Source organism: Gymnoscopelus braueri, assembly GCF_963280865.1.
Source record: "Gymnoscopelus braueri genome assembly, chromosome: 10".
NCBI lineage: Eukaryota > Metazoa > Chordata > Actinopteri > Myctophiformes > Myctophidae > Gymnoscopelus > Gymnoscopelus braueri.
The window spans coordinates 19,874,020-19,901,681 of record NC_137611.1 but is presented as its reverse complement, the minus strand read 5'-3'; the positions used below and the strand labels follow the sequence as shown (position 1 = coordinate 19,901,681).

The 27,662-nt window shown below is 41.5% G+C and overlaps 1 protein-coding gene across 1 annotated transcript; it reads left to right on the top strand.

Moving 5' to 3' along the window:
• Positions 1-3,129: 3,129 nt before the first annotated feature.
• Positions 3,130-23,271, top strand: LOC308093867 (serine/threonine-protein kinase tousled-like 1-B). The gene is made up of 22 exons (XM_080440247.1): positions 3,130-3,629; positions 5,292-5,413; positions 6,600-6,668; positions 8,056-8,094; positions 8,223-8,304; positions 8,409-8,452; positions 9,632-9,721; positions 9,832-9,918; positions 10,165-10,257; positions 10,432-10,542; positions 11,048-11,184; positions 12,527-12,721; positions 13,619-13,685; positions 13,865-13,962; positions 14,667-14,748; positions 15,899-15,990; positions 18,189-18,278; positions 19,109-19,278; positions 19,816-19,951; positions 21,119-21,230; positions 22,514-22,621; positions 22,841-23,271. Exons 1-22 carry the CDS (start codon positions 3,491-3,493, stop codon positions 22,994-22,996), a joined length of 2,319 nt encoding a protein of 772 aa, XP_080296373.1. The 5' UTR covers positions 3,130-3,490; the 3' UTR covers positions 22,997-23,271.
• Positions 23,272-27,662: the final 4,391 nt, after the last annotated feature.

The following is a 27,662-nucleotide window of genomic DNA, read 5'->3' as shown; positions in this document are numbered from 1 at the left end:
ACAGATGGTAATTGTAATTGCTTCTGTACACACAGTAGAGAAGTCATGTATTATCAGTCCAAGATAAATTATACAGGCACCTTGTGGAGCCACAGTCATTTATCATCTCTGCACAGGCTGAGCGGGTTTCCAAAATGGCAGCCAACTCTCCTCACCTTCCCTGGGACATGATGTGATGCTTCTGGAATGCCATGACTGTCACCATTTCCTCACCACACAATGAATCTCCAAATTCATATCTGTATTAGTGACACCAACATACTAGTGTGAATGTGCCTTTCTGCATTACTGTAGCGTTGACTACTTACACAACCCTGCTCATTGCCTGTCAAGACACTATTGCTCCGTTACCATGGAAACCCTCTGACCAAAAATCAGGTTACCATGGGCAGGTGCATAAGGGGTGCAGTGTGATTGTTTGTGGCTCAGTCTGTGTGTACTGATGCAATCTGACTGCAACTGTAATAACAACCTGACATATAGACCCACCTGTGAAATACACATTTACATACTGTAAATGCTTCATTTTATATATATATATATATATATATATATATATATATATATATATATATATATATATATATATATATATATATTTACATACTGTAAATGCTTCATTTTATATATATATATATATATATATATATATATATATATATATATATATATATATATAATGGAATCAAATGAAGCATTTACAGTATGTAAATGTGTATGTGTATATATATATTATTATTATTATTTTTGCCGGGGCAAATATGGCTATATATATATATATGAATGTGTGGCTTTTTACAGGGGTTATACATGTCTCAGACAAAAACAAGAAGCATTGTCCCCACTGGTTATATCACTGAATAGACTACTGACTAGACTTAATGGTTTGACTCTTTTTGCATTGGCATGCATTTTAGACAAGGGTGCCCTCACTGACATTTAACACACTCTTGGAGTAGGGCAATTTTATGTTCAATCCAAAGTGAATAAGAGGTATGATGAATGGAAAGGAAGTGAATAAGAGGTATGATGAATGGAAAGTGATAGGGTTATGATGTAGGCCAAAGTGTGTGTGTGTGTGTGTGTGTGTGTGTGTGTGTGTGTGTGTGTGTGTGTGTGTGTGTGTACTTCTGATGCACTGCACCAAATCTGTAACAAAAGACCTTATAGGGGCAAACCACATCGATACCTTCCTCCCACCTGCACCCCTCCCCCTCCTAGTCACTTGAATTTCAACACTAAACAATAGGATCGCATGAGAGAGCCCCACCTAACACAAAACCACCACTCACTGTTATTGTATTATATGTCCTATATACTATATCCTACTTTTAATTCCGCTAACGGATGTCCTATCAACCTATTAATGGTTGCTAATGAGTCCCATATAATCACTGATAGCCGGCGTATAGTATTATTATTAATCTATGCTCTTCACACTGTCTCGTCTCGTCTCATCTCATCCACAAGAAGAACTTTCGGCCATTTTTTTCCGAGAGAGTGTTTTGTTTTCAGTGGGGGTGGAGAAGAAGCTGGTCTCGGGTCAATGTTGATTCGCCTTCCGATGAACATAATCTCAATTTCGGGGGAGTGTAAAATGATCCCAGATCAGTCAGTGGCTGCTGACTGTGTGCGTGTGTGTGTCGGTGTCAATGCCCCATCCCTCCTCCCCTTGTGCTGCTCGCGAATACCAAAACGCTCGCCCCAAAACACAGTCGCCCCGGGGCAAAACCGGCGATCTCGGAACGGTCACCACCCAGGGGCGTGCTGGGACGCTTTTTTGGGGGGGTGGCCCACCGGCCATCTGGCGGCCCGTAAATGCCGCGGCCGTTCTGGAATTTTCCCGAATTTCCCAGTGGCCAGCACGTCCCTGTGACCGTGTGACGCCCCCTTCTGTGACACAAGGTCGGTACTAGGCTACATAACTCCAACAGAACGGCGATGAGTCGGCTCTAGTGGACTTCGCAACGTTTGGCATGGTGACTCACTCGCCTGAGGCTCGCTCGGAGGTGCCTCTCGTTGCTTCAATAGTGACGGCGCACCTCCTCCGTGGTTGTAACTAGCCTACTTCCTAACTTAATATTAGAGGCTGTAGTCTGTTCTCACAAGTGGGCCGAGTGGTCGGCCTCGCTAGGGGGGGCGACAAAAACTATGCCTAAACTTGACCTTAATCCCAATAAAAATATATTTTTACGCATTTTACGTAAAATAAATAAGCAGCGCCAGTAGTGGGATTTGATCCAGAGGTATTTGAATTAAAAGTCTATTGCTTAACGTTGCACGCCACGAGGGCATTTGTTAATGCAGGGTTTAGAGAGTTATTTAACGCTGTCCGCTCATGTGAGAGAGCCGCGTGTGTCACAGATGGGGGCAATTATTACGCGTCGCCACCTGGTATTCCTAAACGTAACCTCAGTAAACTATGCCTAAAATCTAACCTTATTCCTAAACGTAACCTCAGTAAAACAGTGCCAAAACCTAACCTTATTCCTAAACTTAAAGGGATAGTTCACCCAAAAAATATATAATTCTGTCGATTAGTCACCCCATGGAGACTTGACCGGTAGGCAGCGGTTCCGGTAGGAGACACAAAGGAGATTCTTTCTGTCTCCTACCGGAACCGCTGCCGGTCATCAAATGATTGGCTTAGGATTTAGGAATGCGACAAAAACAAAAAAGTATCCATGAATTCAAGTCTCCATGGGGTGACTAATCGATAGGAAAAAAAGTCACTTTGGGGGTTAACTATCCCTTTAACCTCAGTAACTATGCCTAACCCTAAACTTATTTCAAAATGTATCCTCAGTAAAGCAAATACAAGAATACATAAACCACTGGGGGCGAGCGGCCCGTGAAAAAAATGGGGGCGAGGGTGTTTTGGGGCGAGTCTTCCGGTTCCCTGGTCGCGCTCTCTCCGTCGCTTATATATAGGTAGCCAAAAAGAACAAATCTACAAGTCATCAACGCGCGTCGTCGTGACGCGATGATACCTTGTAGATCTGCTGGTTTTTGGGTCTGCGCGACACCGCCGTACGGTACTACGGAGGTGTAGCTCATACGGTCTTGAGCCCTCGCGATACTTTAGTAGCCTCCTCTCTTCTACAATCAAAGCTCCGCTCGCGACGCGAACTGGATGCTGACAGGCGCGCGAGCGGCGGTCGGTCATCATGCAAAGGTTACATTGTATCCATCCGAGCGGATCTCATTCATGAACGACGGAGCAGCGGGTCGGTCGCCGTATATGAAAAAATAATGCACTGAAAAAAAGCATACGACGGACCGTGTTGCGCGCGTACGTACGTATATATATTAACAACATTTTATATATATACACGTACCAGCAGGTGTCAGAAGAAAGATGATGGACGCAAGTTTGGGGAGGAATTCGGGCTGTTGTTGTTGTTGTTCGCGGACGGCCCAGGCGTGTTCGTCGTCGTCGTGTGCCCGTCGTCACCCACCTCCTGCTCGGCGGTGAAGTGGCCTCTTCTTCATGAGTGTCCAAAGTAACAGTGGAAGTGGTGGTGGAAGTTTGGAGGCGACGCCATCTTGGTCGCAGCAGCTCTCCTCGTCCGTCCCGACGGTTCTTCAACAACACATCATAACGGCGGCGACCGCAAAGACCAAGGAAGGTATAATAATAATAATGCATAATGTCTGGCTTACAGGAAGGAGAGGGGGGTAAATGGAAAAAGAAGCGCCGGAGATGTTCATTTTTCGTCCTTTATTGCGGAAGAGAAGCGGAATGTCTCGGGAGTCGGTTGCTTGGAAGTAATAAAGATGGATGTCAAGTTCCATGATGCCGTGAATTAGAAGCCAAACGTCAGCTGTCAGTTCAGTTGTTTGATGGCTTCAGTCTGGTTTTAGCAGCGAAGCTGTGTCACGTTTGAACACAAATAAGAAGAGCTTTGATCTGTGTCGTTATGTCTGATCATCACTATTTACAGCTGTTGATGTCGGAACAAGCAGGGAGGAAACATTTTGGTAACATTGTATCGACTATAAACAACATCCATTGGATACATTGTATGCATGCATTGCGATGCAGAACCCAGCTGTTTTAAACTTAAGATTTAGGCCACAGGGTGTGTTTAGTTTGAGGACATTTTAGATCCTTTCCCCCATTTTAATTGGGTTGTAAATAACATTCCTTAAACTTAGATGTCGCAGAAAATCATGATTTGACCAAATTAAGAAACATGTCTGTTTTAAATTAACATTTACCTACAGAAGGTCTGGTTGTGCCAGCTTGAAATGCTTAGCTAATATCGCTAGTAACTGCCCGCTAAGAGCTTAGATTGTCAAATGATGAGCTTAGGTTGTCAAATGATGGGTAACATTATGGAGTTAAAGTTGCAGTATGTATATTGAGAGAAGTCTTAACATGAATTCTTGATTTGGCTCAGAATTGTCTGGGTCGTATCAGAACAGAAGGCCCTGTATACATTGTCCTTTTTACTCCATTCTGTCTATCCTGGTATCCTTGGATAACCTCATATGGGCTGGCTAGCGCACTCTCATTGGTTCAAGGCACAAGGCTTTTGCATAATGTCTTTTTAGACCTTTTGGGGGCTATTGTTCATGTGTCAGGTGCTGTGTAAAGATGACACCCTGGAACAACATGTACTAACAGTCACAAGAAAGCACAGGAGCTTTATCTTTTCCATTCAGGAAACTGGTTGTCATACAATTAGGCTAAGCCTGTCTTTCTTTAGCAGTCTATATAGTACCCATACCCATATAGTGTATTTGTATTTGCCCGAGTCATTTTATGCACAAAATGTGCTGTTGATTTATCACAGCGAACAAAAGTTCTCCTAACCCTACATGTGGCTCTATCAAATCTTTGTTCTAAATTGGGCACAATTCTCTGACTCATAGATAGTATTTTGCGAACTGTGAAAGGCTTGCAGAGCAAAGTCACATCTACTTTTTCCACAGCAGGGGGAACATTGATGGATGACCAAGCACATCCTAGGTTTGGACACGCGTCTATCTATCACAGGGTCCAAATCAATTTCCCCTGATATCGAGTGCCAGGCAGAAAGATAACGGCCTGGGTATTGGCTTGGACAGACTTGAGGATAGAACCTTCATCACTCTAAAAACTCAGTTTTTATCCCACTCTACTCTGCTATTGACCTTGCCGGGCCTCAAAATCGCTCATAAAAGGTCATAATAGTCTCGCGCAGTGTGGTGTAAACACTGTGCGAGCCCATTTTAACAGCTGGAGGGTTAAGCGGAGAGGCTGGTTGATGATTCCATTCACGATGGATGTGTTGATCTGTTGCTAGGCCCCATGGAAGAGCTGCACAGCCTGGACCCCAGGAGACAGGAGCTATTGGAGGCCAGGTTCATGGGGGCTGTCAGTGGAAACACTGGAGGTAGCACTGGGAGTGCCAGCGGAGGAACTAAGGTAACACACAAACACGCCATTGGCATCACTGTAGTTTTGAGGACATCTTTACTTTTTTTTGTGCCATTTTTAAGCCTAACCCTAAAGCCTGAGTTATACGTCTTTGCTTGTAGGTTTTGCACACCAAAAATAGAAGATATACATCATGCTCGCACCAACACCGATGCTCTACTAAGTGTAAAATAGTCGTAACTACAACACTAACCCCTAAACCTAACCTTTAGTTTCCCAACTCTCTTGTTAAACCATGAAACAACCATTTCTCTTGTGAGGACCAGGATAATGGTCAACACAACATGTGTATTTCTCAAATTCTACTAGTAGTATAGTAGAAACACAAGTATAGTAATGCACAAGTAAGTACACACACTCTCACTGTAGGGTGGACAGCAAACAGCAGCCAAGTGCTGTGACATTTTTTGCTAATTGGATAGTTAAGATTGTTTATTAATGTGAATTATGTGACACTCCACGTGACAATGATACACTGATAAATACTGTAGAGAGGTACATACTGTTCTGTATAGGTCTACATTAAAATGAAAAGGCATACGTGGGCAGCATAAAATTACAGGTTTTAAAGAGAATGATCTGTAGTTTGTCCACGAAATGTGACTTGGCTGATTTTCAACCACATTATATTATTGATCTACTCACATCAGAAAGCTGGGCTTCGGGTTTAAATCAGTGACGTTTCACTTTAATAATTACATCCAGGAGTTTGTCAGCATGGTTATCATGCTCTTTCTGTTATTGGGGTTCATTGGACTGCAGTGGACAGCTTATAATACAGTAACCACACCGTGTAATGTTTCAAATTCAGTATTTCTTTTCCATGAAGGATTGCTTGCAGTTTAAAATTCGGTGACTAATCTGGGGGCGAGACTAGGACTAATAGTCTGCTGCCGCCTTTTTTATTTATTTAAACATGATTACTTACCACTGTGAAACGGACACCTCGCAAACATTGTGTTGTGTGGACAGAATTTTGAACAGTAGGTAGACTAGAATAAAAGTAAGCTTTTGTACGCACACACACACACACACACACACACACACACACACACACATGCATGTATAAGCATGTGCACACAACGACCAGTTAACACAGACACATCTACAGTACAGTATATATTTGATTAAGTCATTTTGTTGTCCTGTTCTCTTGTATTCTCACTCTGCATAGGGTCTAGCCAATGAGTGCTCCAACCACAGCTATGGCAGCATGGGCTCCTCAAGCGACAAGGAGTCAGAGGTAAAACACGCACCCTCTCTCACTCTCACACACACACACACACAGCCATGTTTGTAATGCAGTGACCCCAAACTTTTATTTAGATAATTAAAAAGGGTATGATGCATCCCTCACACACCTACTATAATCTTTCAACACATGACACACACACAGGCACCCGACACTTTGTATGTTAAGACAGCATGTTAAGTGTGCACACATACATGTTCATGGAAATGTATATCCACATAAATAGACGATTATACACATACAGCGCAGTACGCACAAATAGTACATTATAATGTTTAGAAGACGGACGCTTGTACACAGCACCTTCAAGCACTTCAAAGTATGCTATGATTTAATGTACAAACTTTTGCTGTTTTTCTTATATCTTTGTTATAGGTTCCATGCGTAAACTCTAGTCCCGAGTTTCCAGAAGGTTGCATATCCGTTTCCTCCTCCGATTGAGTTTCCCATAACTTTCACTGGCTTCACAGCAGATTTGACCCGGAAACACACATGACACCTTCCTATGTGATTCTTGTTAAAATCTGCCCAGCCAATGAAATGTTATAGTAAAATGAACAGGAAGCGGGTATGCAACCTTCAGGAAACCCAGGTCTATAGTTATGCACAGACAGAGCCTATTGTTATCGCTGCTACAACGTTGAGGAATCAAAATGAAAGAACTTTACTCTTGTGTACTCGTATGAGATGTAACAATAAAAATCTGTTGCTGAATAGATCCACGCAACCACAAGGAGTTGATCAGGTTTTGCATGGGATTACACTTATCCAATTATCCCTAGCCTTTGGTTGAATTTGAGCTGTCAAGAAGAGACACTGCCTCCCTTATGTGCTATATTAGTAAATGTGTTTTGTACTCCAGGCAGGATATTAACTCCAGCCACTAGTGTAGATTAAAAAGTTAGTTTCCTGCTGTTTTTGTGGACCACTCACTCACATGGCAGCAGTGCCGAGCTTTGTTCTAACTTCTCATTCCCAAATGGTGTTTTCTTTCTTGTCCATTCCCACTCTAGCTCTATCACTTTCTTTGAACTTAGAAAAGTCTTTATTGTCATTGTACTGTAAATACAATGAAAGTAAGAGTACCACTCCTGGTTGGTGTATTCTCTATTCTGGGGCGAACATCCGGCAAAAATAGCAGATCTACAAGGTCACAACACTTAAAGCAAAGGGATATGGTGAATAGGGAAATGATAGCGGAACTAGAATAGAGCCTGGGGGTGGCCTCCGGTCAAACAGGGTTTAAGAAGTGGATAAAAACACAACATAGTGCCACACAACGGAAGTCCTAATATAAAAAAATATACAGTATATGTAAAACAGTAAAGCATATTATAAAGCTGTAAAGTACATTTCTCTTTAATCATTCGCTCTGCAGAACTCTGACATGAAGAGAGGGAGTTCCCCTGCCTACACAGTATGTACTCTTCCCTCCCAATGTCTCTTTCCGTCATATACAATACTGGAATTAGTTTAAGTAGAGAATGAGGGATTTACCATATCAACCTTTTTTCTTCCCTTTTTTCCCTCTCCGTCTCTCACCAGACCCCAGAGAAGAAGCACTCAGAAACGTCCAGAGGAAGAAAGAGGAAGGCCGCCGCCGACACCCAATCGGAGAGCAGCCAAGGTATGATTGACACACCCCTACAGCTAGAAGAACATTTGGGAGCCACCCGGAATTATTATTATTATTTATTTATTTTTTATTATCTTCCCCTTTTCACGTCACAGGGAAGACCTCTACACGCGGGCCCAAAATCAGCGACTACTTTGACGTGAGTATCACCTCTGTGATTATGGGCCTTCTTATAGTAACCATTTAGCTGCCTTTTTGTCTATCTGTCATTGTCTTTTATGGCTGTTATTTAGCTAGACATACCATATACTTTTGCTGGCTACGTTTGCTTGTCCACACATTTACAAGAGTTTACTTGGATAGCATGTTGTTTAGACAGATGCTAGGTGTGATGTTTACCTGGTATCCTAGTTACTTTGTAGAACATAATTGTTTTCTTTGCACTCCATTTACTGTGCATGACCATTTACCCTGTCGTTTGTTAACTAGGAATCCTTCCACTTTAATACGATATTGTACTTTGTAAGTTGTGTTGGATGAGAGCATCTACTAAATGCCTAAATTGTTGGGGTATTAGTTTTCTTTGTGATTACTAGTTCGATTTAAGAGGTGGTTAACGGTGCCTAAAGTAGAACACATGGGGCGACCCCGCCAAGTGGTTGTATGTCATTCCCATACTTTCACTCTGCATTCCCTGTCCCTCCACTGACTGTCAAATAAAGGCTTAAAATTCCCCCCCAAAAAACGTAAAAATGAGCACAACATTATGTAGAAGACATGAGCATGCATTTCATCACATGATAAATTATTGTCAGTTATTTCATGTTGCATTGTTTTTGATTTATGGGTCCGACCCAATTTGTTTGAAATGCATTCATTCCACATTTTTCACATAAATGCTATAGGGGTCGGCAATATGGCATGAAATTCATATTTTAATTATATTTTTATATATTCTTCTTTTCTGCTGTTCTGGCAATAACATTGCAACATAATGTTGACTCGTACTTTATGAGTTGCTCCTACTTTGGGAATGTCAAAATGCCTTTCTGTTACTGTGAAATGCAGCAGTTTTCATCACTTTACTAAACCTATTAACCATTTCTTTCCTAGGGGAGTGCTGACAGCAAATTAGAGAAATGTTTGTTTTAGTTCTTTTCATAAAGCAAAATTTAGAAAATCATCAGTGGCTTTTTCCTATGTAATTCGTACAATCCTCAGTTTTATTTAACTCCAAGAGTGTGTATATATGGAACCAAACAAGTGTCCATCTGGTTCCACCGCTAGGTACGCTCTTGGAGTTAAATTAACAGATGATCTGTCTATGTAAGTGATGTATGTCCACCATGTCCCTCACAGTGCCTTTCCCTCTGTGTAGTTCCAGGGTGGCAACGGCTCCAGTCCCGTCAGGGGTCTTCCATCTGCCCTCCGCTCGCCGCAGAACTCTCACTCCGCCCCGGGCTCTATCGTAAGTAGTTTGTGTGGAGAAAACTGCCTAACAGGGCGGTTTCACTAATACTTTGTGTATGTGTGTGTGTGTGTTGTAATGATGACATGGAAGATGTCATGTGGTTGCAGATCCGACAGAACAGCTCCTCTCCCACAAGTCTGTGTTTTGGTGAACACTTGATGAATCCTAAAGCCTCCTCCAGCAAGTGTGTCCAGGTACACTCACATGCAAAATAAATGTCTAAATAACAATAAGCACAAAACAACTTTTAAAAAAGGCTTTTGAATTTGTGGTTTGGGGCCTGGAAATAAGTTTTTACATTCCGTTTCATATTATATATACAGTATGATATGTATGTAATTTATTGTATATCATGGTACATTTAAAGCACTGTATATTACCCCTGTACTGGTAATAGTCATATTATGCATATATAACTAATCCACATCTATGTGTCTCAGACGGAGCTCACAGCTCTGAAACTAGCCGCCCTGGAGACCAACAAGAGTCTGGACCTGGAGAAGAAAGAGGGACGCATCGATGATCTGCTCAGGGTCAGTCTCTGTCTCTGTTTCAGGGCGAATGTAGAGCGTTAATCTGCAGCTCTGCACAATAGTGTAGTACTACAAAAGTATTTATAGTGGTAGAAGTAGTTGCCGATTCATACAGTAAATGTCCAGTCACCCGATCACCCCATTAACGGTGACCTCCGCTTCTCTCTGAAAAAGGCCAACTGTGACCTGAGGAGACAGATCGACGAGCAGCAGAAAATGCTGGAGAAATACAAGGAGAGACTCAACAAGTGCATCACGATGAGCAAAAAACTGCTCATAGAGAAGGTACCTGTTTTGGCTTGCATATCGTTGCTGTTGGGTGGAAACCTTGTCTCTCGATAATCACGCCAAATATCTTGATTACGATATGATGGGTTCACATTTGTTATTTAATATTTTAGCAACAGTGAAAACTAATATCCTTAAAATTTTGGAGTTTCGCAGACCATAAGTAAAACGCTTACCGTAGTTTCCTACGACTTGATGAACGCTAAAAAACAACAACTTCTGTTTGACTGTCGCTGACTTGACGAACATGCTAAGCTAAATCACTGATCTGTTCAAGAAATTGAACGTAAACAAGCTTTTCATTCGGATTACGGAAGGCTATATATTTTTTTTGGTCATTTACACAAAAACATAAAGTTGAATTATGGAGATAAAAGGTTTCTGCCCAATAGCAACGATATGTGTACATGCATCGATGGACCCAACTATGTGTATGAGAAGCTTTGGGTGGTTAGCGTTATGCTTCATCTGTGTGTGTGCGTGCGTGCGTGTGCGTGCACAGAGTACCCAGGAGAAGCAGTCGTGTCGTGAGAAGAGCATGCAAGACCGTCTGCGTCTGGGTCACTTCACCACGGTGCGACATGGAGCCTCCTACACAGAGCAGTGGACCGACGGATACGCATTCCAGAACCTCGTCAAGTCAGTGTTTGCAAACACTCCTTTTTCTTATATAGACATACTGTATATTTTTCCCCAAATCTTTTGTTGGAACAAAAATGTATACACCAGAAGTGGGCAAGCCGTTTGTTTTTGATCGACCGACAGATCAGGACGTAGAATTTATTTTATACTACTTAACCCTAAATATCTAGATCTAAAAGATCACAATTCATTGAGATGCGACACATTGTGAGCTTTTAGATCTACTATTTTTGCCATTTTTGAAAATGTGGGGAAACTTTCACCTACAGTACAGTATAATGACATGCCCAAAATAGGAACACCAGATTCCTTAAAAACCCAGATAAAGACAACCAGTCATTTATTGATTTGCATAAAACTTTCTCCACATATTCATTAATTATTGATATTAAATGATTGACGTATTCTTGTGTTGGTGTTGTTCTGATTAGTGGTGGATATGTTCACTGTCAGTGTAGCTGGCAATACTTCACTCCACCCTTGGAAAAGGCAAGGTAGATCACATGCTCAAAAAGGTTGTGATCGGGAGATTTAGCAACATAATTCAATTTTAGTCTACTAAGGAGTGCTCTGACATCAGAAATGCCCATACCCATTTGGGCGGTCATAGCTGAATAGGTAGAGAGGCCATCTTGGAATCAGAAGGTCCCTGTGTGTCGAAGTGTACCTGAGCAAGACACTTAACCCCTAACTGCTCCCCGGGCGCTCTATTAATAGCACCCACTGCTCCTAATAGTTAGGATGGGCAAGTACAGTGGACAATTTCACATTTGTGCAAATGTACAGTAACGACAACAACAAAAGGAGTAGGGACTAAATTATTATTAAATTATTATAAAATCTATTCCAAGGTCGCTAGAATGAGAGAAGCATTAGATAAAGAAAGATACTTGGACAAAGAAAGGTTTATATCATATATTAGTTTGCTAGTGCAACAGAACCTTGCCCGACAGAGGTGCTTGTCAAAAGAGAAAGCAAGATATCAATGAAATCTCTTATCATGGGATGACGGCAATACCCAAGAATATACTGCAACAACTGATGTAATGATTTATATCTCATCTGTATGAAGAAAAAGCACTCTATCATTACATCAGTTTGTATAGTGTATCCTTAGGAGTTGCTGTCATCCCATGATGTAGAAAATGCACAATGCACAAGGTAGAAAAGTTATCTCAATGCACAATCATAGTGTGTTTTTATTTGTTGTTGTTTGAGCTGGTTACTCTATTGCTTTCTTGGGTCTGTGGCATAATCATGCATATCAAACTGGGGTGGTCCGTGAAATTTTTATGCTTGAAAACCCCTGGTGTAAATCCCCCATCACCTTCATGTGCAGGCAGCAGGAGGGCATCAACCAACAGAAGGAGGAAATCGAGCGTCAGAGGAAGCTGCTGGCCAAGAGGAAGCCCCCCAACACTTTGTCCTCACCCTCTCTCTCAGTGGTCTCTGCCCCCGAGCCCAAACAGCGCAAGACCAAGGTGGTCAATGGCAACGACCCCGACCCCTTCCTCAAGCCCTCGCTGCCCCAGCTGTGAGTGTACACCAAGACAAACAAACCCAAAAATATATGTGACCGTGCTCCACCACGGCAATAGGAATTTGGTAGTTTCCATCCCAGTCAGGATGCTGGCTGGTTATATTATTGTACCATTTTATTTTTGAACAAATTGGAACACAACAAGATGTTAGAAATGAGTTTGATTTAATTTAAAACCCCTCAAATACGCAAAAATAACACAATCAACTTTACCGTTATTGGTTTGATTCGATGTTACCTGCCGCCTTAAGCCACAGAAAGCAACCTGCAGATCAGTTATGAGAGAGTGTTATTGTGTTACAGTCTCCGGAGAGAAGAGTCAACTAAATATGCTGCCAAGCCGTCTTTCATATCGAGACATTCTGATTATATACTGAAAATAGGTATTCCACCGAGGAATGCACTTGAATTTACCACAGCACTGTGTGCAGAGGTGCACACAAATCTACGTGAACAGGGCCAAGTGGTGGATTTGCTGGGAAATAACTCTGATATTGCCATCAGCACATGTGCGATTCTGTACAGAACAGAATATTACAAGAAGTGTGATTAGGTGGGCCTTAGGCAGAGGAGGATTGATGTCACATTGGTTAGGTTTACACACACACACACACACACACACACACACACACACACACACACACACACACACACACACACAGTGTAACCGGAATACTGACTCGTATTCCTATGTAGGATTTTATCATATCCACCTTTATCAATAACATGTTTTCCAATTTATGTGTGACCACAGAGGTAGATGATTGAGTGATAGATGTTATATCAAAAAGGTTTGGTAGGATTTTCTTGATCCTGTAATACAAGATTTTCATCACTTTGTGACACATTCACACTTTGATAAAGGGGCATTTCTGCTTGTTATTTCGGCAGCTTGACCCTGGCTGAGTACCACGAACAGGAGGAGATCTTCAAGCTACGTCTGGGACATCTTAAGAAGGTCAGTGGGAAAACAAATCTCACTGTAATCATCATCATGACAGAATTTAATCCCATCTCTTCAGGAATGCAATGTTGGTTTCGGACAAAAAACGAAATGTTTGAAGTGCAGGCTGACCTTGCCCGTAATAGCCTAATTGGAAAGGTCCATTCACGTGTCCTGTGTGGTGTTTTGTGCAGGAGGAGGCTGAAATCCAAGCTGAGCTGGAGCGCTTGGAGCGGGTGAGGAACCTCCACATCAGAGAGCTGAAAAGGATCAACAATGAGGACAGCTCATCGTGAGTGCCGTCCACTTTGTTGACCCTTGAAAACTATCGTTTATCTGCTCATGATCAAGACAGTAGAGAACTAGTTTTACTTAGCCAGACGATCTGAGAATCTCGGCCTACTGATACGTCTGGTGACATCTGAATTCAATGAATGTGCTCAAATAGGGTGGAAACAATTCTGAAATTTAAGAAACTGAATTTAGATTTCCCCAGACTTATTGGTAGGCGGGGATCTCTGATCATCTTGGCTACTCAATACTAGTAGAGAACAGACTCAATCACTGTAAACACTGATGGAGGATTTCTTTACGGTGGTCTGCTTTTTCTACTACATTGGCCTGCATTTGAACAGGGTTAAAGTAAATGTGAGCTGCCAGCATTCATAGATAATTGGTTCTGTAAAACTGTAAAATGAGTGATCCTATAACGGAGTCATAGAGCCATCTGAATATTAAGATCTTGGCTCTGATCAAGCCTACAACTTTCATATTCCTCTGAATAAGACTTAGTTTTGACATTTTTGATAGAAATACATTTCTAACAGGAATGCTGATTTCTTCTTTTTCGATAATAGATGTTTTTAGATTACGTCTCCTTGGCTTCAGCTTTGATTTGACATGCGAACAAGAAGACGTTAGCATTGAATATCCCCTGGCACCTTTCATAAAGGTTTTGAGAATATGCTCGTCATCTCTGTGTATTCTTGCCTCCAGGTTCAAAGATCATCCTACGCTGAACGAGAGGTACCTGCTGCTGCACCTGCTGGGCAGAGGCGGCTTCAGTGAAGTCTACAAGGTAATGCTGCTCTCACACTAGTGATGACAAAAACTACAAAACAACCAAGCGTCAAGCGTGGCCAGCTACATTGCTGCCAAGTCGTCGTTGTGTGTCAAGCCACACTGCATAAATGAAAAGAGTAGGTTTAAATGGCACAGGGAACCGTTTAACAGCAAGAATTCGTTTTTTTTGTCCTTTTTACGGAACGGATCAGGAATTGTGAAAAAAGAGAATAGAAGGGGAGTGGAAACTGAAACAAAAACATGATTGATTGACGCTTCACTGCGTCATAGGAGCGCTGAGAAAAGTTGAAGCCAGGTAAACTTTTTTTGTAGTGCGTCATACAAGTCATGCAGCAGCAAGTGTCGGGCGACAGTTTGTAGCTCAGTGTCGATGGCTTTCCTTGAAGATGACTTGCAGCCTCTTGGCTTTGTTGCTGCTAGTGTGAATGCACCATAAGGCTTTAGTGGAGTGAAATCTACAAGGTAAGGCTTTATTGGAATGAAGTCTACAAGGTAAGGCTTTAGTGGAGAGAGTGTAGTCAACCATAATCTGCGTGAAGGTGGAAAAACTGCTCTTCGTCATGGAATTCGCTCTGGCAAGTCCGTTTATCTTTCAATATCGGACACCTTAGAGTACATTATCGCGCTTATACAGTAGCATGGCCAATTACCAAAGACCAAAAAGGGAGGAGCCATTTTATTTAAGAAGAACGTCAAAAAAACTGTCTGGTAACCACTCTTCTAGTCCAACAAAAGGCTTTTGTAGTCCAGCAAACCGCTGCTACAGTTTGTTTATCATTGTTGTTATGTTTACATGCCGCTTAACTCTGATTAAATGTTTGCAGTGTCCCAATATCGGATACTAACGAATACCTGCTAGACAATCAAAAACAAGTATTTTCTGTGGCCATTTATAAATGCATTTAGTTTACCCTCTCTTTCCTCGTTTGTGTTTGAATTGGGTGAGGAAATGGACACCAGCCACTGTGACACCGTAAACTAGCCATCATCTGAATCTGTTTTAACCTTTTATTATCTTATGAAGTAATTTCTGGCTGGTAAAATGCTGAATGTGGCCAGTGTGTTTTGTCACTGTAGATGTAGACTTTGAGACGTGTGTGTGTGTGTGTGTGTGTGTGTGTGTGTGTGTTTCTTGCCACACCCAGGCTTTTGACCTGTTTGAGCAGCGCTATGCGGCTGTCAAAATCCACCAGCTCAACAAGAACTGGAGAGAAGAGAAGAAGGAGAACTACCACAAGTAGGTGTAATAACAAAAGAAATGCACACACGATACACATGAACTTTTTTCTTTCTTTCTTTAATTCTTCTCTCTCTCTCTTCTTTTTGCTTAACAATGTGAAAATGTCCTGTTCTTTTGGAAATTTATGTTTTTCTATTTAGCATGTGGTCAGTTGGGTGATTTTTCTTCAGCATGCTGTTTTATTTATAGGCCTGGTATCCTGCACAGCGCCAGAATGACATGTCTAGGAGGCTGCTTGAAACATCTGTTCCTCTGAAAAGAAATTGCAGCCTCTTGCAGATTGAAAATGTTTTGGTCAATATGTGTTTGTGTGACACATACACAGTTAAATTAAAGACGGGGCATCAGATAATTATAATGCTGGAAATTCAAATAACCAGAAAAAATGTACCTATGTTATAATTTGGCTTTCTCATAAATAATGTTATTTAAATTTTTGAAATCAGTGTGACAGCTTTGCACGTTCTCTCAACAATCTTTATGAGGTTGTCCCCTGGAATACCTTTCCAACAGTCCTGAAGGAGTTCCATTTGCTGAGTACTTGTTGGCTGCTTAATGCTTTTCCTTCACTCTGCAGTCATTCCAAACCATCTCTAGTAGGTTTAAGTCGGGTGATTGTAGCAGCCAGGTCATCTGACACAGCACTCCATCACTCTCCGACTCGGTCAAATAGCCCTTCCACTGTCTGTAGGTGTGTTTTGGGTCATTGTCCTGTTGAGAAACAAATCATGTTCCCACTAAGCGCAAACCAGATGGGATGTTGTATCCTAGCCGGAGTTATGCGGTAGCCATGCTTGATAAGTGTGCCTTGAATTCTAAATAAATCACAGACTGTCACCAGCAAAGCACCCCCACACCACCTCCTCCATGCTTCATGGTGGGAACCACACATGCAGAGATCATCCGTAGGGCTGTGATGGTATGGTGTTTTTATTCTACACTGAGCAGTAAAGCAACATACCCCCCCCCAGTAATGATGGACTGTCATTTCAAATAAGGCTTTTTACTGTATACCAACCTTTACTTGTCACAACACAACTGATGGGCTCAAAGGCTTTAAGAAGGAAAGAAATTCCACGCATTTACTTTTAACAAGGTACATGTGTTAACCGAAAAGCTTTCCAGGTGACTAGTACCTCATGAAGGTGCTTGTATTGGAAGAATGTACAAAGCTGACATCAGAGTTAACGGGGAGGTGCCTACTTTAAAGTCACTCTGCAGACACATTTTAAAGAATGTAAAAATAATATGACATGATCAATAATTCAATATGTCATTTAACATGGTTTTCCAACATTAAAAAAAAAAAAAACTCTGAAAAGGAGCTGGAAGCACATCTACACTTTCTCCCTCATTGAGAAATTCTGGATTCATAAATAATTAACAAGCTGTGTGTCTCTCCCACTGAGGCTTTATGAGAGATGCAAACGATGAGGAGAGGGGGAAACAAAAGTGTTTTATATAAACGAGAGTGATTGTCCTCTCCTCTGAAACTTAGTGTGAAGCACCGTCTGTGTCTGGTTATAGGCGGCAACAGAGCTGCACCTGCTGCCAGCGTCTGTCGTTCGGTTTATAGTTTCATGTTTCATTTCATAGTATACATGCATGGATTAAAGTTCTCAGTCGCCACGACTGATTCCAGTCATTTGGATTCCATAGAAGCCAGCAGCATGTCTTCTATGGATGTTGCGCAGCAAACATAGCCGATCTGCAAGCTCTCAGCTTGTAGATAGGCTATTTTTGGTTATCATTAAGATTAGAGCATTTGAAGTAGTCAAACTAGCCATATGTTAAGAAGCATCTTCCCTAAAATCTTAGTAATGTCTGATAAATTCATATTAAAGCAAATGTTAAAGCCTCAATCTGTGATTTATTCACCTGGTTGACAGCAAGGAATAATATTACTAAAACATCAAAATTTTGCATATTGTGTTAATGATTTAGGAATCAGCTCTAGTGTGTGTGTGTGTGTCGCATGTTAGGACACGTTAGGTCCTAGAGAGATTTTATCTTGCTTTAATTAATAATGAGTATGGATGTTTTCACTATTATTCTACAATGTGGAAAATGGTAAAAAAAAAATAAGAAATGGGTAGGTGTGCCCTAACTTTTGACTGTTACTGTGTATGTCTTCACCAACCACCCCTACTTTGCGAGTAATAACTGGGGTTGCTTGTGTGTTGCCATGGTAACAGGCATGCATGCAGGGAGTACCGGATACACAAGCAGATGGACCATCCCAGAATAGTCAAACTGTACGACTACTTCTCCCTGGACACTGACACGTGAGTCACCTCTAACCTTCCCCTGCTGACCTCAGAGCCCCTTCCCCCAACGATGATGGAGCCTCAGTTGTTGTGCGCACAAAACTAACTGGGTCACCATGCCATGTGGTGGGATCTGTTATCCAGTGTGCCAGAGAGTGCCATAAGTACATACATTTTTAACACAGCCTTATTGTAATAGAAGTCTCAACACTGGCTGTGTTGGAGGGTTTATTTGTCACTACTCATACAGGTTTTGTACAAGCAGTAAAATTTGAGTGTGGCAATGTCCAAAAGACATTGGACAAGTGCTAACAACAACACAAGAACAATAATGCTGTATATGATGTGGAAAGAAAAGTAAAAAGAAATTAAGATAATACAATTAAAACAAATACTAATAAGGAATGAGATAAAGATAAAGCCCCATAAGGATTTTATTTCAAATAAATGTGCTGTTAATTTTCGGCACAGTTGTCTGTGTGTCATTGCATACATGTCCCCACCAGCCTGCATTGATCTGAACCAAAGCATGACTGAATTGCTATTCACTTTTACGGGTTATTTCCTGATTCCTGACATCTCAGGGCCCATCTTCCGATTGATTGTGATGTCTCCCTGACAACCGACAACCAATAAAAATATGGCATGGCCGACCACAGTTGCCGTAGCCCGGTGCCCCAACTTATGTGCAGACTTCCTAAAAATGTGAATAAAACAGATTCAATTTGGGAAATCGATTGATATTTAGGCCAATCCATTAAGGATAAAAATGTATGCAGTTTTATAGATTTTATAGATTGATGCACTAGATGAAAGGATTATTTATCTCTCGCCCCTGGCCATGCCAGATTCTGTACGGTGTTGGAGTTCTGCGAGGGCAACGACCTGGACTTCTACCTGAAACAGAACAAGCTGATGTCGGAGAAAGAGGCACGATCCATCGTCATGCAGATTGTCAACGCCCTGCGCTACCTCAACGAGATCAAACCCCCTATTATCCACTATGACCTCAAACCTGGTATGTTGCAGTACACACAAACATCTTTGTACAGTGGGAGCCTAATGTTGACAGTTTAAACATTCATTTACACATCAAGGATTATGACACAGTAATTGGATTGTTTTCATTCATTCAACCCTTATTTAAACCTTGGGTTTGATTTGTTTAGGAAACAAGCTGAGGGTTAATTATTAGATTTATTGCTAAAGGGATTGCATCATTCAAGTACAGGCAACTAGAAATCACACAGAGAGGCCGAGGCTTTTGGGAAAATGGAGAATCCAGGTTCAAGTTGGCAACATCGTCGTACATTCAGAGTAAACTTTCTGATGTGCAACTTTAAGGATGGGTAGCGTTGATATTGACATTGTTTTAAACTTAATAAAAAAATTAGACAATTGGCCGTTTGTACACCAATGGTTTGATTAAAAATAACCTGCCTCTCGTCTCTTGACCCATGACCCCTGTATATTAAATTCAAATATCTAATATGGTTGCAGAAACATAACAATATGTGATACTTTCATACAAGTCAAATATTTCTTCTCTGTGCAGGAAACATCTTGCTGGTGGACGGTACTGCGTGTGGCGAGATTAAAATTACAGACTTTGGTCTGTCCAAGATCATGGATGATGATAACTACGGCGTGGATGGAATGGACCTCACATCGCAGGGTGCCGGAACCTACTGGTGAGATGTGACTCATATGTGTCCGCTCGTACACATGGCAATTCCTCCAGTTTGGGAAAACCAGAATATTTATCCATGTTGGATGTGATGTTGACCAGGCCTTGAGATGTTAAATGATGGAAACAAAATATTTTGTTATATAATAAAACAAAAATTATAAGGTCTATAATATCTTTTTAGTTTCGTTTTTTATAAGATTATTGTGCCAGTTTAACTACTTAAAGGTAGGGTAAGTGATATTTTTGGGTTAAAACAAAAAGTATTTTGTTAAAAGTTTAAAGCACTATATTCTGATAGTAATCATTGCTATAGAGTGTTTGTTCAGTAACAGGAGTCTCCCCGTCTCTCCAGCTATTTAATAAACAGAAAATACATTTTCTGGTAGGTGTCAAAATCTCAGCCAATCAGGAGAAAGTACCCATTTTTAAGCTTCATTTTTATAGTGTTCCAGTTCCAATTTTGCCTGCTCATTTCTTAGTGTCATCACTTCCAATTTCACTTGTTTAATCTATATCCTGATTGATTTCTCCATCCTGATTGGATAAAATTGGAAATGAAACTGAAACTGAAACGAAAATGCATTTTCTGTTTTATAAAGAGCTGGAGAGACATGGAGACTCCTTATATGGACAGGACACTCTATAGTAACTAGCACTATCAGAACATAGACCCATTTTGCAATTATTTGAATAATTGCAAATCACTTACCCTACCTTTAATTAATACAATTTAATTTTGTCCAATCTGTATGGTAGACTAGAGTATGTTAATACAATATAACTTATACAATTAGGGTGGTTGTATTTGGTCTCCCTGCTCTTCTATTGAGACATTTACATTGTGCCAAAGGTCATGTCTCACCTAGACACAGGATCTGAGGCGAATTTTTACCTGATGGTCAAGATTCAATTTATCCCCTGTACTTGCGCTGGAAACCGGGTTCAAATCCAGGGTAGAAGAGAAAAGTTACATGGTGCAGCTTTAACCTGGCATACATATTTTGGGCATGTCATTATTGTCAAAATGTATGAACATTTTCTAAATGGTGAAAATAGCAGATCAAGCGGTGAGCCAAGAGACTATGGCCATTTGGGGGTCCTTGGCATGGAAAGGTTTGGGAACCCCTAGTTACATAGTCAGTGAAAATGTTTTGTGTGTGTGTTGTAGGTACCTCCCTCCAGAGTGTTTTGTCGTTGGGAAGGAACCTCCTAAAATCTCCAACAAGGTGGACGTCTGGTCTGTAGGGGTCATCTTCTTCCAGTGCCTCTATGGACGCAAGGTACAAAACAGTTTAAACCCATCTTTAGGATGCATGTGCACACTGAAGACTAGATTTGTTCCACACAAATTGAAACGGCAACAGTGAACCTACAGTAGTGATGCGCGGGTCAACCCGTTACCCGTGGGTTGCCCCGCGGTGCGGGTAACGGGTCACAGTGAACCCACTGTGAACCCACAGTAGTGATGCGCGGGTTGACCCGTTACCCGCGGTTGACCCGCGGCGCTCGCGGGTCCCGCGGGTTGACCCGCAGGGCGGGCGGACAGTCAAGATTTCAGAGGCAATTATGCGGGTTGCGGGTCATCAACACCACTCTCACACGCAAAAAAAAAAACACATTTAAGCCTATTATTAATATTTGGATAAAACTACCACTAAAACCCATCATAATTATTAAAAGTTTTTATCATGATCTGACAATGTCAGTCTGGGTTCATTCCCGACAGCCTGGTGCTGCTGTGTTTCACAGGCAGCGCTGCAGTTATCCGATAGATCAGCCTATTCTTCGTACCATGGTGTTGCGCGTTGAAAATATCAGACCTACAAGCTCACAACACGTCGCAATGCGCCGCGTTGTGAGCTTGTAATTCTGCTATTTTTGATACGCAACAACACCGCCATACGGCGAAGCACAAATGAAGCTTTACACAGCTGCATCTCCTCCTAATCAGCGCTGCGTACGGGTGGTTCGCTCGGTTGTAATGATAAACAGAACCGGGGTCCCGAAGTGATAGAATATGAACCAAGCTGGCCCACTGGACGATAATAAAACCCGTCAAAACCAGAACTCGTATGGGTCGTGGATATTATACAAGCAAGCACAGTGACTGTCTGTCTGCAATGGATAAAGTGTTAGTGGCGAAAGTTGGTGACACACATAGGCAAGTAATCAACCTCCCTTGCGCCATCATTCATGTATAACATTAACAAAACTAAACACAAGCTGTAGGTTTTGCATATTAAGGTTGAATGAGATGTAAAGGGCAAAACATATATTAATTTGTTTATACTGATGTGCGATGTAGGCTACGGTGTCGCGCAGCAGTTCACTCACACTCACTCATGATTATCATCTTTTTTTCCCCCGCGGGGCGGGTCGAGTCGTCGATTTATATATCGTTTTGCGGCACGGGTTGAGGCGGGTTCGGTTCCTGGTCGGGTCATGAAAAAACCCGACCCGCGATTGTGATCAGGTATTGGTGTCAAACTAGAGCCATACTGGTAAGAACTACAACCAGTTAAAAGCGTTGTATTGATGTGCTGATGTCTCCGTCTCCTTGTAGCCGTTTGGTCACAACCAGTCCCAGCAGGACATCCTGCAGGAGAACACCATTCTCAAAGCCACCGAGGTGCAGTTTCCTGCTAAACCACAGGCCAGCACGGAAGCCAAGGTAACGCACACACACACACACACACACACACACACACACACACACACACACACACACACACACTCACTCATGCACAAACATGTTCTGCAAGCATTCTGTCAATTGGTGCTTTGGTTTCAAACATGCAAAGATTATTATAAATAACATTCATGAAATAAAGCAAAAGGTTCTCTTATATTGAGTACTGGGTGTGCTGTGTACTGTGTGTGCTCTCCCCAGGCGTTCATTCGCCGCTGTCTGGCATACCGTAAGGAGGACAGGTTTGACGTTCACCAGCTGGGCTCAGACGCCTACCTCCTCCCTCACATGAGACGCTCCAACTCCTCTGGCTCCCTGCAGTCTCCAGCCACCTCCTCTCTCTCCTCCTGCTACTGACTGGCTCCTCTCCTTCTGTGTGACTGACTGACAGACCCCTCTGGCCAATCCCATGGCAGGATTGTTCCAATGTAGAGGCAAAAGGGGGGTGAACCATTTTACCTGAGCTGCTGCTCCCCAAACAGATGAGAATTAGAGGCGAGAGCAGAATGAACCGAGGGGTTGAGGTAGGCGTTGTTTGGAAGCAAGATAGGTAGGGTGGGTACTCACCCCACTGTTGCAGTGTACCCTTGAATGTGACCGTTTGCAAAGGGCTGAGGGGGGGGGAAGCAAGATTTGGCAGAAAGAAAACAAAAGAATATGGGGAAAATTAAAAGTGAGAGAAAGAGGGAAGGCACCATTGAAAGGCAACGGAATTCACAGTTTTTGCTATCGCTACATCAAGCTCTTCATCGGCAGAGAGGGATTAAGGTATTCAGAAGGTTTGCGGAGGTGTTTATTGACTTTGATTATTGGGTTCTCCCTGACAGAGACATTTCAGCAGCCATTAATGCCCCCTTCCCCGCCCAGAACCAGTAACCCCAGACCCACCTCACCGCAGCCCGGTACACTTGGAGACGACACCCTACCGAAATGAGAATTGCCTCGATCTGGAGGGTTCATTAGAGTTGCTGTGTGTGTGCGCGTGCGTGTGTGTGTGGGGTATCTTGAGAATGTTGAGCTAGGAATGCATCATGTACAACCAAATGTCTGTATGCCATATTATATGGACTATCAATTTAAAGGAATACTTCACTGTTTTTCATCCTTGTCTGTCTATCGGTAGAAGTAAGGATCAGTACATGGTGCTACGTCCCTCAACACTCTGTATCGCAGATTGTCTGCACGGCAACATCACAAACTACCACCTTTCCACCCCTCTGTCACTAGCGGCCTCGAGAACTGCTCAAGAACCAAGCCTCAGCAGTGCATTCTGGGTATTGTGGGATCAAAAAGCAAAGCGCTATGTTCAGAATGGGACAGAACATTAGCATTTTCTCAGCTGGTCTCGCATGCATTCAAATGGTTTGTGCATTGATATACAGTTAATGTCAAATTAACTAAACATCCACAAACTTGACAGTGGAGTATTCCTTGAAGTCCTCATAACACTTGTAACTTGCCACAAAAATGACAGTGTCATGTAATTAAATAGACTGTACAACACGAGACACGGGGCTAGAGGATGGGCAGTTAAGTTCTGACATTACTTAATAAAGAAACTAACCCAGAATGAGGCTTCTGGGACTGAATTGCACTTCAGAATCAAGACCATGCTCATCTGTTCTTTTTGAAGAGGCACAGAGTACTATAGGAAGTTTTAAGTTATGGATGATTAGCATTATATTGAGTTCAGTTAATTCTGATCAACTCCAGGGATCTATTCTGGAAGGTAGATCTGAGAACCTTGTCTTAAATCAGTTTTTGTTGTTCAGATACCAGGTGTCTGATTCTGTCAGTTTTGCGAGCATGGCCTTTTGTGTCAGAGCTGATATATTATTTACCATGCCATCGAGTAAATCGAGGGTTATTTGTTTTTTTTTCCTCACTGACCGTCTTAGTAACTATGAACATTATGTGAAGGATCAACTGTTACTGTAACCCACACAAAACTGTTTGTATTGTTACAGTACCATTATTTGTACGGGATGTGGGAATCTTCTAGTGTACATTTCATGTGCAGAAGCAAACATTGGCTCGCAGTTATACAATAATGAATTTTATCCCCTTTGCTTCCCAACGCCTCTGTCGCTTGTTTTATTTGTTCTCCTGAAAGCTGTTATTTTTGCTGCTATAGACGTGGCTTTTAGTTTGTACAGAGTGAATGGTCTGCCCTGGGATATGTATGTATACTTGATCTGTATGTTGAGATCAAGCGATTCGCTCTCTGCAAATGTACATTGTGCCGTCTGAAAGTGATTTGACTAATTCTAGCGTCAGTGTTCAAGCAGATCTCCGTTTGCTGTCATACAAGTTTAGTAGACTGTATGGAGCAGAACCCCTGTTATGTTTGTTAAATGCTAAAAAGAAGAGGATTTGCGGTGCCTGTCCATGCAAGGTCCAGGAAGCAAAGTACATTTTCCCTACAGTACATTGCAACATGATAGACTGCAGCCAGACATCAAGTGAATGTTTTAAAATGAGTTCTGTGTGTGTGTGTGGTATATCTTGCTTATCTAAGCTATGTTGTGGCATTCAATACCCTCCCACATGTAGGCAACCTGGAACGTAACTGATGAATGTTGCGGGGTAGAGCGGGATTGTTCACTGGTGAGATAAGAGAAGCTAATAGAAAATGGTAGTTATCTCTCCCCTCTATAATCTGGTCTGCTGACACTACAAGCATGAAGTCTTAACTGCTCTCTTTGTGTGAGCCAAATTGAGAGGACAAATTAAGCTGAGCTTAGGTCTTGTTTCAAGAACATGATGGTCCAATCAAGAGGAAGGAAAGACCTGTGGACGAGTCATACTGTTCCCATGTTAAGATGACTGATGGTAGTGCAATGTGAAGCAAGCTACCTGTGGATGCTAGTAACATGCCTACAAGAAGAGATGGGGCAGCCACTGCTGATCACAATAATGTGGACAGGTTGAAATGCAGCCATCACTGAGCTTGGATATGTCAGCTCACATCACCAAGGAGGAGTGATGCCAGGTCATGTCATTCACATGCAATAAAGATTGCCTTACAAGTCCCTACCCACAGAGGTGTGGTTCATATTTACTTATTTGGTACTCTGCAGGATGAGTATGGCAACATAATGTGGTCTTCATTTTATTTATAATTTTTTGGCAGGGGGGGTAATTGTTGGAAAGTTCAGTACAATTTAGCAGACATTAAAGGATAATTTTGAAATGGACTCTTTAAATGCAAGATCGGAATAAGCATTAGGAAGAATGAACCACCTCCATCCAAGCTAGTGAATATTTTCCTGTATAGGTTTTAAGAACGGGTGATCAGTTACTACAAGTCTTTTTAATTAATTGAACTTTTAATTTTACATGGCAGTATCTTTTTTTTCTCAAACAAGTTAACAAATTATTTTATCCTGACATAAATGACAGTCGTATTAGGAGCCCATTACGTACTCCAGGAAAACAAATATTTTTGCAGTACTTTGAAATAGTTCTATTTCTAGCCAACACACAAGAGGAGGTTGAATGAACTGAAACCAGCGCACCCCGAAAAATATGTTGGGAATTTAGTCACCTGTGCGTCCACTCTCAATGTTGGTAAACAAATAATTGGTCTATTGTATATCTAATGTTTAGCTTACTTGTTTTTGCTGCTGTAATGGTTTTATGCTAAATAAGTTAATTCAAAGTAGTTTTAAAGGTATCAGGAAAAGTGGGCACCTGATAACTCTGGAAACCATTTTATTTTATATTTGCTTTTATTTTATAAATGGGGGGCCAAATACATATATTCATTTTAATGACATTTAAGGTCTAATAATAATGCAATTGCTACAAGCTGTGGATTTTGGGCATAAAACCAGAAGTTGAGGGGTAATTTTAGGTTTGATGATGTTCAAATTTGAACATCGTTCAAATGTGCAAATCTTGTATACTATAGCAGCCAATTAACATTGAGGTGCCCACAATGTTTAGGGCAACGTGTATCCATACCAAATATTTGTCAACGTATGTAATGAGCAGTTTAGGATGTAGACAGAGTTTCTACAGGTGACATTTTTCACCAGGCTTACTTGGGCTTGGTCTCCATATTTTTAATAGTCTTATTTAGCAGAATACAAATAGACTACACAAAAGTTAACTATTATTTATCTTTCACCTGGCGTTGATAACACACACCATTGTTAACTGAGAATCATTAAAAGAAAACAACTTACCAGCCTAGGCAAACTATGTGTGTAATAATAATTAATACATAGTCCCACTCCTTTAGGGTATTTTTGGTCACTGTAGGCTACATTTGCACATAATGTGAAATGTGAATTCTTCTACATGTATTTACCCATCCTATTAGGAGTAGTGGGCTCTTATTTACAGTGCCTATAATTTTTGTCTATTAATATGAATTGATCACTGATGGACGTCCGCTGGCCTAGCGGTCGGGTTTGAATCCCGATCCCGACGACCTTTGCTGCGTGTCACTCCCCGTCTCTCTCTCCCCGTTTACTGTCAATCTCCACTAGTAGGCCTACTATATCAATAAAGGCAGAAAAGGCCCCAAAAAATAAATAAAAACCTTATTACATCGGCTACTATCCAATTTCAACCAATAATATGCCTTCACCTGTGATCAGTGATGGAAGGAACTCATTTTTTTTTTCTTAAGTAAAAGTATCAATAACACGATGTTAAAATTCTGTTACAAGTAAAAGTCCGGTATTAAAAATGTACTTGATAAAAAGTACAAAAGTATTTGCATCAAAATGTACTTCAAGTGCCAAAAGCAAAAGTACTAATTATGCAGAAAGTACATGTATTCAAGTACTGTACTTAAGTACAATGTTTAGGTAATTTTACTACTAGAGTATTCTCTCTTGGGTCTGGGCATAGGGTCTGGGCGGTACTATAACTCTATGGGCGGTACCCTTCAATGACACGTGATCGTGCTCAGCCAATAAATCAAGCTCTAGGCGACTACATGCTTTTTCCCATCATTCAAAGCGCTTGTGAGAAACTAATTTGAACGTATTATTGTATCTGTAGCGTTTTG